This window comes from Selaginella moellendorffii, unplaced genomic scaffold, assembly GCF_000143415.4.
Source record: "Selaginella moellendorffii unplaced genomic scaffold, v1.0 SELMOscaffold_59, whole genome shotgun sequence".
Classification (NCBI taxonomy): domain Eukaryota; kingdom Viridiplantae; phylum Streptophyta; class Lycopodiopsida; order Selaginellales; family Selaginellaceae; genus Selaginella; species Selaginella moellendorffii.
The window spans coordinates 431,555-443,311 of record NW_003314320.1 but is presented as its reverse complement, the minus strand read 5'-3'; the positions used below and the strand labels follow the sequence as shown (position 1 = coordinate 443,311).

At 46.7% G+C, this 11,757-nt stretch overlaps 3 protein-coding genes across 3 annotated transcripts; 2 read left to right on the top strand and 1 right to left on the bottom strand.

Annotated features, from left to right (window-relative positions):
• On the top strand, positions 1 to 1,536 carry LOC9643997 (tRNA (guanosine(18)-2'-O)-methyltransferase). Its single transcript, XM_002983711.2, has 6 exons — positions 1 to 199; positions 514 to 787; positions 845 to 983; positions 1,029 to 1,090; positions 1,149 to 1,287; positions 1,340 to 1,536. Exons 1-6 carry the CDS (start codon positions 13 to 15, stop codon positions 1,463 to 1,465), a joined length of 927 nt encoding a protein of 308 aa, XP_002983757.2. The 5' UTR covers positions 1 to 12; the 3' UTR covers positions 1,466 to 1,536.
• Positions 1,457 to 5,060, bottom strand: LOC112351271 (plasma membrane ATPase-like). The gene is made up of 7 exons (XM_024688812.1): positions 3,735 to 5,060; positions 3,403 to 3,678; positions 2,861 to 3,347; positions 2,600 to 2,805; positions 2,088 to 2,491; positions 1,755 to 2,021; positions 1,457 to 1,644 (listed from the first exon to the last, which is right to left on the bottom strand). Exons 1-7 carry the CDS (start codon positions 4,914 to 4,916, stop codon positions 1,548 to 1,550), a joined length of 2,919 nt encoding a protein of 972 aa, XP_024544580.1. The 5' UTR covers positions 4,917 to 5,060; the 3' UTR covers positions 1,457 to 1,547.
• A 329-nt stretch (positions 5,061 to 5,389) lies between these two features.
• LOC9643996 (sister chromatid cohesion protein PDS5 homolog A) lies at positions 5,390 to 11,682 on the top strand. The gene is made up of 33 exons (XM_024688818.1): positions 5,390 to 5,614; positions 5,709 to 5,912; positions 5,976 to 6,160; positions 6,210 to 6,336; positions 6,395 to 6,607; positions 6,662 to 6,863; positions 6,916 to 7,061; positions 7,107 to 7,237; positions 7,301 to 7,450; positions 7,511 to 7,559; positions 7,611 to 7,796; positions 7,852 to 8,034; positions 8,098 to 8,255; positions 8,300 to 8,426; positions 8,480 to 8,635; positions 8,693 to 8,743; positions 8,803 to 8,942; positions 8,996 to 9,113; positions 9,160 to 9,294; positions 9,344 to 9,528; positions 9,575 to 9,713; positions 9,768 to 9,899; positions 9,954 to 10,034; positions 10,096 to 10,446; positions 10,501 to 10,548; positions 10,601 to 10,683; positions 10,733 to 10,784; positions 10,839 to 10,919; positions 10,996 to 11,024; positions 11,080 to 11,124; positions 11,177 to 11,253; positions 11,306 to 11,400; positions 11,464 to 11,682. The coding sequence occupies exons 1-33, from the start codon at positions 5,513 to 5,515 to the stop codon at positions 11,530 to 11,532; spliced, it is 4,230 nt and encodes a 1,409-aa protein (XP_024544586.1). The 5' UTR covers positions 5,390 to 5,512; the 3' UTR covers positions 11,533 to 11,682.
• The last annotated feature ends 75 nt before the right edge of the window (positions 11,683 to 11,757 follow it).

Here is an 11,757-nt window from a genome sequence, read left to right as displayed (position 1 = left end):
AACGCTCTATCTATGGCGTCGAGTGCCGCCGCGGCCAATGCCGGGGTTTTGAGTCGCGTAAGGACGATTCGGTCGTGGAAGCGCCACGGCGAGCGCTTCTTGCACAGGAAGCCGAGTAGGAAGGTGTGCGTGGTCCAGATCGAGAGCAAAAAGAGGGAGCCGAGGCAATTCTGGATGTCCAGGGATCGATTGGCGCCAGGTATGTGATGAAAGATCGCTCGCGCATTGCAAGGAATTCCTAGCGTTTCATTCATTTTCCATTTGCTCGGTGTGGATGGAAGTTTGAAATTTCTGAGCTTGATCATATGTAGTTGTATTTTTCTGATGCTTTGGATGAGCTTTCACGCACGTTGAATGCGAATGAGTGACTAGCCCTGGATGAAACTTTCAAGCACGATATGAATTTATGCGAATGGAATAGACTGTAGTGATTTCTCTGGTCTCATGAGCTTGGTCTCATGTGTTGTTTACATCCATTGCTCTCAAGCAGCGACTTTGCTGGCGGACTTCCAGATCCAGCCAGAAAGTGTTGGTTTCCTTACAAGGACGAGTTTAACCTGGACGAGCAAACACGCATCAGCAGCGAGATGGTGATCGGAACCCTGGATCCCATGTTTGCGGCCGATCGCAAGCAAAAGTTTGATCAGATCATCGCCAACAGGACGTTTTCGATTTGTCCGGTGGTCGAAGGCTTGTTCGACATTGGCAACATCTGTGCCGTGTTTAGAACCGCCGAGGCATTTGGACTCCAGTCGGTACATGTGATCGCTAACAGTGATCAGAAAAGGTGAGTTTCTCTCTGTTATTTTCTTTCTTTGTTCTCACGCGTGTTTTATTTTGGTAGATACAAAGAAGCTCGCAACATAAGCATGGGAGCCGAGAAATGGCTGGATGTGGAAGTGTGGGAGAACACAAACGAGTGTGTACAAGTGTTACGGAGTCGAGGATATCGGATTGCTGTGACTGATATGGGGGCGGACACGGTAAGCTTGAGAAAGCTCGTCACTCTATTCTATACGTTTTAACAGGTACCTATACACGAGCTGGACTGGACGATTCCAACAGCAGTGATCTTTGGAAACGAGCACAAGTATGGAAAGAAAGTGGTATTTGTTTTTCTTTCTTAATCGTTGAACGTTTTTGAGCAGTGGAACAAGCGAAGAAGCTCTTGCATTAGCGGACGTGAAGTGCCATATTCCGATGGTAGGAATGGTCGAATCATTTAACGTCTCTGTTGCGGCGGGGATCCTCATGTATCACATCGTCGGCGACCGGCTTGAAAGAACTGTAAGTGGTTCCAAACTAGCTTTTGCTTGCATCGGTCTTACAGCTCTTGCAGGGAATTCACGGCGATTTGAGCTCCGAGGAGCAGCAAATCCTTCGTGCCGAGTTCTACCTTCGAAACAAGCGCAACGTGAAGGATGTGGTGAACCACCTGCTTAAGAAAGAGCTCGTCTTGACTTAACACATCCGAAAGGGATGCCAATTCATTCAGGGAAAACAGTGAATACAAAACAAAAAGGAAACTTTGCTCAATACTTTCATACCTATACCGTGTAGTTTTGCTGGACTGCGAGATCATCCAGACCTTTCAACTTAGCGACTGCTTCGACATGCGCTTTAACCACGTGAAGGTCTTTCAATCTGTCACAGACAAAAACGGTGATCAGTGAACTTAAAGATAACTGTAAAGCTAAACGAGAAGAGCATATAACTTACGGAACAAAGAAACAAAGCACGAAAGGAAAACCAACCTCGCAATCTCGGCTCTCTTCATGGCTTTTTCCGCAAGATCGGCAGGCCCAGCAACACCAGCAGCCCCAGACTGAGATAGCCTCTGCGTCATTGGAGCCGCGGCATGGCCAGATATAACAGCCCATTGAGCTTGCCGCGCCTCACGGCCATAGTTCTTCTGACGAGTGAAAGCGATCTTCCTCTCGGTGAGAAGGTCCCACATTGCTCCACTCAAGATGTATCTCACCAAAAACTTGATAATATCCAAAGGGAAGTACCAGACGACGCTGCAAAGCAATGAGACGAAGTTAGACACGAAGAAAACAAGGAAGAACTACGCTTGCGAGCTTTACCTGTACAACCATACCACTCCGGCCCAGCCCCAGCCGCAGCCTTTGATTCCTGCAAATCCCCAGTCGGCATAAACTGCGATCAGCGTCGCCACCAGCTGAGCAACAAGGAAGGCGACGATCAGCATCGCCCCGGGTCTCTCCAAAAACGAGAAGCTCCGCGACCGAGTGACGAAGATGAGTGCCTGACTGATCACGCTGACTTGCAGATAGATCACAGCGGTTTCCTGTTTGACGTGGCCCGAGATCAACCTCACCGAGAAGTGGTCTTGGAAGAAGTTCGTCTCGTGTATGAGCCAGTAGAAAAGGACGGACATCAATCCGAGGTAGGTCCCGAGGCACGAACCGAGCACAAACAACTCCGGGAGCTTCCAACTGTCTGGTTCCATGGATGGTTTCACTCTATCCTGCAAAAAACGTGAAGTTAGACCGAGCAACAGAGTCCAGCGCGGGATTTAATTACCTTGCGACATTATTAGCTTGGAATTAACGGGTGGAGCGATTCCAGAACGTACTTTCGAGATTGTCATGATGGTACCGTCGTTGAGGATGGCTATGATAAGCGTCATGAACGGGGAAAACTTGAACTTCCAGATCAGCGCCATGAGCAAGAAACCGAGGACGATACGAATGGTGATTGAGATGGCGTAGATGGTGTAGTTCTTCATGCGCTGGAAGATGCAGCGGGACGTCAAGATAGCATGGATGATGACGCTCAAGCCTGCAAGCCGCATTTTGTTAACATAGGATCGAAAGAAGAAAAACAAAGAACTTACCAGGGAGTGTCAAGACAATGTCAGCGGCGTTACGAGCAGCATCCGTCGCGTCGGCCACAGCAATGCCGATATCAGCTCTTTTCAGAGCAGGAGCATCGTTCACTCCATCGCCTGTCATGCCGCAGATGTGTTTTGCTTCCTGTAACTTCTTGACGATGTTATACTTGTGCTCTGGAAAGACCCCTGCAAACCCGTCTGCGTGCTCTATGAGCTCCCCTTCGTCCGCACTGGCCAAGCTTGGGTCACGTCCAGCCCCGCCGGGAAATAATGCAGTGACTGGATACATGTTGGTCCCCATGCCCAGCCTTCTCCCAGTTTCTTTGGCGATAGCTAGCTGATCTCCAGTTATCATCTTCACGTTCACTCCAAGCTCTAGAGCTCGCTTCACTGTGTCCGCGGTATCGTGGCGGGGCGGATCGAAGAGTGGAACGAGGCCCAGCATGTCCCAGTCGCCACCTGGGCTATCCTTATCGTTGTCTGGAACAGTCTGCTAAAGACGGTGTTAAAAGGTGGTAGATTCATTGTGAGAACTATCAGCGTACCTGCGTCGCCACAGCTAGAGTTCTCAAGCCCCTCTCCGCGAACTTCTCAATGATATCATGCACCCGGCGTCCAATTTGTTCTTTGTTGTAGGCCAAGTCGAGAATCTGCTCGGGAGCGCCCTTGGATGCACGATGCATTTGTCCTTGTGTGTCCAGGTAAGTCATTTGAGTACGCTTATCAGTTGGATTGAATGGCATGAAGTGTATCTCTTGAATTCCTTCCCTTGCTTCTTTTGGATCTCCAAGCATGTTTACAATGGCGAGGTCGATAGCATCCTGTAAAACAGCATCCTTATAGCACACTGAAAACTTCTAACCCGAGTATAAGTTACCTGGTTCTCCACGCGAGACGCTCTCGACGCATGAAGTAAGATCGTATCTTTGTCCGCCTTATCCGAAAAGATCTCTATGAGATTCTTGTCAACCGTAAGCCTGTTCAACGTCAGAGTTCCTGTTTTGTCCGAGCACAAGATATCCATGCCCGCCATCTCTTCAATAGCCGTCATCCTTTTAACTATCGCTCCCTGCTTAGCCAGCCCGTGGGATCCTACAGCCATTGTGATGGAGAGCACAGTTGGCATGGCGATGGGTATCCCTCCTATAAGCAGAACCAGCAGCGCATCGATTCCATCCCTGTACTTCCAATGCTGGCACGGGTACATGACTATAATCTCGATGATCATCCCCAGCGCTATCGAGACGATGCAAAAGCTTCCAATTCTCGTAAGAACCTTTTGAAAGTGTCCCATTCGCTGAGTGCTGTCTACGAGGTGTGCTGCTTTCCCAAAAAACGTGCTCACACCAGTTGCAATCACCACTGCTTCGATCTCCCCCTGCTTACAAATGGAACCCGAGAAAACTTCGTCACCTTGTCTCTTGGTCACTGCCACGGATTCACCTGTGAGAGCGGACTGATCGATCGAAAGAGGGTCTCCTTCCAGCAGGCGGCAGTCAGCTGGAATGATATCACCAAGCTTGATAGTTATGATATCTCCGGGAACAAGGATAGAGGCGTCTTCTTCCTCGTACTTCCCATCTCTTAGAACTTTAGCTTTGAGTGCCAGTGCCTGCATCAAAGCCGCGGCGGCCTGCCCAGCGTTTTGCTCTTCGATATAGCTCACGGTCGAGTTGATGAAGAGAAGAACAACGATTCCTACAAAGTCCTGCCAGTCGGGCGGCCTTCCGTCTCCATTGGCCAGGATGATAGCCATCAAAGCCGCGATCTCCATCACCCAAGACAGTGGATTCCACATAAAAGTGAGGAACTTAAGCAGTAAATTCTCCTTCTTCTCCTCCAACTTGTTGGGACCAACGAGCTTGAGCCTGATCTCAGCTTCCACCGTGCTAAGCCCATCCCTGGTGCACTTAAGCTTCTGGAAAACCTCCTCCAATGGAATGTGCTCCAAATCAGCACTACTGTCCTGTGAGAATTCCCCGCTCGCCCTATTGTCCGCTGTTCTAGTCTCCTCGTCGATGGCGTCATGATAGAACTCGCGGCTCTCGATCCTGGCCATTGGAGATTGCGGCGCTCACATTTTGGAAAACCCTACCGGCGCATTGCCTACTCCGGAGAAGCCATCGGAAGATCTGAAACGCGCGATCCCCGACTCACCGTCATTGCCGATCGCGCTCCATCGCCATCGCCACCGCCAAGCGAGATTTCATGCCTGACGCTAACTGTGACCTGGCAAATCTAGCCCGTTAATTTTGAAACCGCGAAGATCGGCACATCTGGACCGTCCGTGGGCAGGGTTCTCTCAATCATCCATTTTAAGAAAAATCTGACGTGGGATTTAGACTGGACGCTTTTGTACGGCAGACAGTATGACCTCAAAACTCGATCGGCGGGTAACTAGAATGCTGTGGCCATTTGGACACGGCCTTCCCGCTTCCCGCCATGTACGGATGGGCCAATTAAAATGACGGGCGATTTGAAATAAATGACGGGGCGTGACGGTTTCCCATTTTTGATAAAACAAGGAAGCGAAGAAAGACGAGGGTTTGCGCAGTGGTGGGAAGAAGTCATATTAGGGTTGATGGAGCGGCTGTGAGGGCGCTCCAGCGAGCAGCCGGGACGGGGGGCGCGCCGCGCGCGCATTTTCGGTGAGGTATGGCGGCCACAGTGGACACGAAAAAGATCGTTCAATTGGGGAAGAGGCTCGGCGAGCTCCAGCTTCCCTCTTCCAAGGATGCGCTGCTCAAGCTTCTCAAGGTGAGTGCTCTTGCTCCGCGCCGGCGGCGGCCTTCTTGCTGGGTTTTAGGTCTAGCGCGGGCGTCGCTCACGAAATTCCGTGCGTCCCTTGCAGCAACTCTCGGCGCTGCTGCCTAATGTCGATCAATCCGCCTCAGAGGAGACGCGGCGGGCTCTGGCTCCTTGCAAGGATGCGCTGGTGAGAGCGGAGCTGCTACATCACAAGGATAAGGAGGTGAAATTGTTTGTGGCGACATGCGCTAGCGAGATTTTGAGAATTGAGGCTCCTGATCTTCCTTACAACGATGATGTCCTTAAGGTATTTGAGCTTGTTGTGCCTTGAGAGCTACATATCTCATGTGTTTCCTTTTTCTTTTTCCAGGATCTGTTTGAGCTCATTGTCAACACGTTCAAAGGACTCAGTGACATGCAAAGCCCATTATACCAAAAACGGGTACACATACTGGAGACGGTGTCTGCCATCAAGTCCTGTCTGCTATTGCTGGATATTGACAATTGCGACGATGTGATTCTGGATATGTTCAAAACTCTCTTTCAGGAAGCCAGGTTTGTTTTTCTTTCTTTTCTGCGAGGCAAATTTATCGCTCGTTCTCAGGGATGATCATCCGTCTAATATCCTTAGCGCGATGCTGAACATCATGGCCTTGCTCGTGAAGGACAGTGATAACTACCCGAGGCCTTTGGTAATGGAGATTGTTTCAAATCTCGTGAAGAGCAAAAAGGTAAACGACAATTTTCGTTGTTTTATAATTTGAAATTTCTCAAACTTCATGTCTACAGACATCGGCCGCTGCGAGCAAGGTGGCTTCGGAAGTTATTCGAGAAAATGCACAAGAACTGGAGCCTAATGTGATTGGACTGCTGAATACAGTTCATGAGCAATCAGCTGATCCTTGGTTACAACAAAATTACTACGAAGTCCTATTTGAAATCCATCGCTGCGCTCCCAAGATGTTCCTGGCATATGCACCGACCATTGTCGAAGGTCTTGTGGTATGTCATATTGCACTTGTATAACGTTAATGATTCGATTTCATTTTTATGCAGAACGGGGATGAAACTATACGAGTGAAGACAGTTGAACTTCTTGGAAGAGTTTTTAGCTCCCAGGGTCAGGCTGTCGACAAACAGCTTGTTTCAGAGTTCATCAAGAGAATCACTGACAAGTCTCTGAACGTAAGAGTGGCAACAATGCAGTCTGCAAGGGATTGCTTTGACTCTCTTGGTGCGGATGCTAAGGAGATCATAGGTGAAACACTAATTCTCGCAATATTTCTGTATTTACCTGTTTCTCTTTGCAGAAAAACTGGAGGATAGAGTACAAGATACCCATGATCAAGGAAGGATGAAAGCTGTGACAGTGATCTGTGATATCGCCAAAACAAATCTTGAATCTGTCCCAATGAAAGTACTTCACACGGTTGCAGATAGGCTGCGAGATACAAAGGTATTTATAGTCTCAAAGTTCAAAAGCTAATACGATGTCATGCAGGCAGGCACTAGGAATTTGGCTATGCAGAAACTTACCAATGTCTACGCTACACACTGTGGTACTCCGGAATCTGAAAAGCTTGAGTGGATTCCCATTAAAATTTTGAAGTGCGTAAATCTCAAGGAGTTCAGGTATTTTTCCTGCTTGTTTTCTCTTTCGCATCGGTTTCCTTTTCATCCAATTATTTCCCGCAGACCTCATGGCATTGAATTAGCTTTTAGTGAAGAACTTTTTTTACCTGAACTTCCAGTCAGTGAGAGAACGAAGCATTGGATTGCGATGTTTTCTCAGTTTGAGGGTAACGATGTCAAAGGTTTGGAACGGGTTCTCAGTGCGAAGCAAAGGTACGCTTTTTTTCGTTTTTCTCTTGCAGTTTTCACAAAGTGGCCGATTTCTCTTTGTAGGTTTCAGCTGGAAATGAAGGAATACTTGCATCTACGTCAGGATTTGAAGGTACTAGTTTCTACCTTTATCTAATGTTCTGACGGAGCTTCGTGGTTTTAGGAGGAAAACTCTTCTGAGCTCGAAAAGAAATTGCAGGACCGCTTCAAATCTATGGCAGAGACGTTTGATGAAAAGGCAGAGGAAAGTCTTGCAAAACTTCATCAGATGAAGGATAATTCGATTTTTAAGAGATTGCTGACCTTGCTGGAGCCAAGTACACCATATAGTGTTTCACGCTCTATCTGCGTAAGGCGAAAGTAAGCTATTAGTCCCGTTCTGATGATCTGGTTTCTGTCTGTAGGATGATTTACTGAGCACAATCGGTGTCAAGCATCCACAATATGAATTCCTGCGGCTTCTGGCAGTACGATGTTCGTTTTTACTATTCGGAAGAGAGCACGTTGCCGCAGTATTAGACGAGTATGAGACTTTCAAAGATTCTGGAAACAAAAATGCTGTTTCTTCGTGCATGAATTTGCTTCTGGTAAAGTCTTTATTTGAGAATTTATTTTCATTGTTTTGTCTAACTTGCTTGAGTTATATACAGGTTTTTTCCCGATATTTTCCTGAACTGATGGACGGTGTCCAAGATAAGATTTTCAATCTTCTTAAAGACAGCGAGGATGATGCCGTTAAGAACGCTGCACTTCAAATTATTTCCAGATCCGGTCACTGCTTGCGGGAGAAAATCGTGGACTCCAGAAGGTAAGGTTCAGTCAGATAGATTTTGGAATTCATTTTGTTTGCAGTTCCATTGATTTGACTCTCGAGACGTTTTGCTTGGAGGGAACACGTGAGCTTGCCAAGAATGCAATATCTGCCATTACGGCTTTGTCATCGGATGCTGGGCTTAAAGCGTTATCGGTTCTGTATGGGGTATGTAGCTTCGATCGGTAACATTTTGTTTTTCTAATTCTCTTTATTTTTAGCATCTATTAAAAGCCATGGAGAGTAAAGCGCATCTTCCAACTGTTTTACAGTCTTTGGGTTGTATAGCTCAAACTGCAATGCCGGTGTTTGAGACTAGGGAGTCCGACGTCGTTCAATATGTTTTAAAAGATCTACTTCCAAGAGAACGGTCCGAGGTCCTAAGTTTTAGCGATATTTTTGTTGTGCCCGTTTTCTAATATTTCTCATTGTAGGATTCAACTAAATCAGATTGGGACAGCAGGAGTGAGGAATGCATGCTGAAGGTGCGTATTATATTTTTACGTAGATTGTCGTTTCCTAAGTGTTTTATCTTAATTCGCAGATATATGGTCTCAAGGTTTTGATTAAAAGCTACCTCCCAAATAAAGATGCAAATTTGCGTCAAAGCTCGTTAAAAACTATCCAACCGGTTTTGTTGAATCTTCTTAGATTCGGATCAATCAACGAGGAGTCGAAGTCGAGGTTTACTGCACGAAGCGCTTTTCTTTGGCTGCTAATTCTATTATTTTTTTCAGTGACATTGATAAGGCACACATGCGGCTTGCAGCTGCTAAGGCTTTTTTGCGTCTTTCTCGAATCTGGGACAAAGAAATCCCTGCTGCCACTTCTCGGTTTATAATGATGACAGCGCAGGTAAATTTCTGATTGGCTATCACCTTACTCACTGTCATTGCCACAGGATCCAGTTTTTGATGTACGCCAGAAGTTTTTGCTGAAAACCCATCAGTACTTGAAACTTCAACGTTTGCCTCACAAATACGCCATCGTGTATCCTTTGTACTCGGTGGATTCAAGAAAAGATATCGTACAGGAGGTAATGTGTAACATAAATATTTTATAGGCTTTTGAATTCTTGTTTGTAGGCTCAACGTTACATGACTGACTTTATCGACAATACTCGTCGCAATGTCGCTCGTCTCAAGAGCAGTGAAGGTTTAAACGTCCATCCAGAATACCACTTGACGTCCTTGATTCACGTTCTCGCTCATCATCCACAATTTCCGGATCTGTCCTCGTCTGAGACCGCTCCATATGAACCTTTCTACAAGTATGGTTTGATAATCAGTGTGTTGACTTCTCACACCAAGCTGCAGGCAGATTTACTCGTACATTCATGCATTGCTTGGGCAAGAGACGGATGTGAAAAGAGAAGAAAATAATTTGGCTGCGGTTCTGGAAATATTTCGTCGTATAAAAAACACGGAGGATGCAAATGTTCCAGCGGCGACTCAGGTATTCGCGTCATTGCATATTCACTGATAGAGATTACTTGCAAATGTTATGTAGAACCTGTACGCTCTTTGCGACATCGGTCTCCACATAGCGAAGGACCTGTCGAAACGTTCACCGGAGCCTTACAAGGGAGATGTACGTCTGCCTTCAAACCTGTATAAACCCGTTGATGAAGACAGCTTAAAGGTTGGTACAAGCGGTTTTTGTGATTACTTATCAATTGCTCTATACTTCTAACAGGAGGATGGCAGCAATATGCCGTCGGCCTTGACATCGACTGTACTGAATCGTTTTCGATCTTCAATGCCCAAAGGAGCTCAGGTTAAAACTTCGATTGTTCTTTACAGCATCTCATGGCTCTTTTTCATGTTTGGAAAACCAGCGGGGACAGAAAAGAGCAGAAGGATCAGATGACGACGAGGATGAGGATCCCTTACCACGGAAAAGCGGTCCTGCTGAAACTAAGAAGGGTAAAGGAAAGACTCCGGCCCGCAAAGGTAAGGAGAAGGAAGCGGAAAGCATGTCAGAAGACGACGGTGATGATGCTCCCAAGAGAAAACGGGGAAGGCCAAGTAAAGAAAAGCAACAGGAAGACACTCCTGGACAGAAGAAGAGAGGGAGGCCAGCCAAAAAGCAGAAGGTGGAGGTAGACTCTCCTGCTACATCTGCGGATGCCAAAGGCCAGACTCCGAAGTCTATTGCCAAGAAGGAAAAAGAGAAGGAGAAACAGAAGGTAAATAGTGAAGTCGTTGTTCTATCTGTGGGTTTTATGAACTTAAAAACTCAGGACGATGGTGCTAGCACTACGAAACGGAAAAAGCAAGCTTCTCATAAGGTACTTTCCTTTTACAAGGGATAGCTTGACTTGACATGTAACTTATCAATAGCCCGGCAAAAGTGAAAGCGAGGAAAAAGAACCCGAACCCCATCTAGGCCGAAGGGTCAAGGTGTGGTGGCCAGACGATAAGAAGTAAGTTAGGCGAAGTTGATGTCCTGTAATGCTTATGGATCGTATTCAGGTATTACCGTGGAGTTGTGAAGTCGTATGATGCGAAAAGAAAGAGACACCACGTAAGTGATTAAAGGAGATTCACCATGGCTAACTTTTCTCTCGTTCGTATGTAGGTGTCCTATGACGATGGTGATAGAGAGACGCTGGATATGAGTAAAGAGCGTTGGCATTACGTAGATGGGAAGGAGAAGGAGGTACGCATGATTTTGGTTCCGTTCGGGAATGACTAACGATTTTTTTTCTTAATTGCTTTTGTTTTTTCTCTTGTAGGACACCTCTCCATCGCCGCCACCTAGGGAGTATGTAGACGTTTCCATGCGCTGTGAAAAGCTAACCGTGTGCTTTTAACTACAGGCAAGCGAAGGCGAAGAAGAGGACGAGCGAAGGGAGCTCCCAGAAGTAAAGCCGCGTGTTGATCGTTAAGAGTTTCTCATCGTCTGGCATTTCGCAGGAAACCGAAGGGCAAGAAACGGACGCGTGATAGTGACGACGAACACCACCAATCTGAGAACGAGAAAAGACCAAAAGGTGGGATTTTTCTACTCGCCCTTTGTTTTTAACACCGGGCTGGACTGTGTAGTGAATGGGAGCAACGCAGCAGCAGTAAATGGGACTGCGGAAGCCGAGAGTTCACAAAGGGATGCGTTGGGAGACACGGATGATGACGAGCCTCTTGTAAGATCGCTAAATATTTCCTAGCTCACGATTGTTATGATCTCTTTTCTCGCGTGTCTCTAGGATTCTTACCGCAGGCGAATGAAGAAACACGATCGGCAGCAGCAGGACAAGGTTGCGGCCGCTGTGTAGAGATCGAGAATGGATGAGAGAGAGCTCGAGGCGAAATAAGGCCCTCCAAAAATTTGTATAATCACCCCACCATTTTACTCTAGAAAAGTAGAAAGCAAATGGCTTGCACGATTTCTTTCTAGGTTTTAATGTTAAATTGTCGTTTTAATATAATTAGTGAAGTTTAAAAGTAGAAGATCACAACCGTTCGATTAAAGAAATCTTTTATAATATATTTTTGAAATA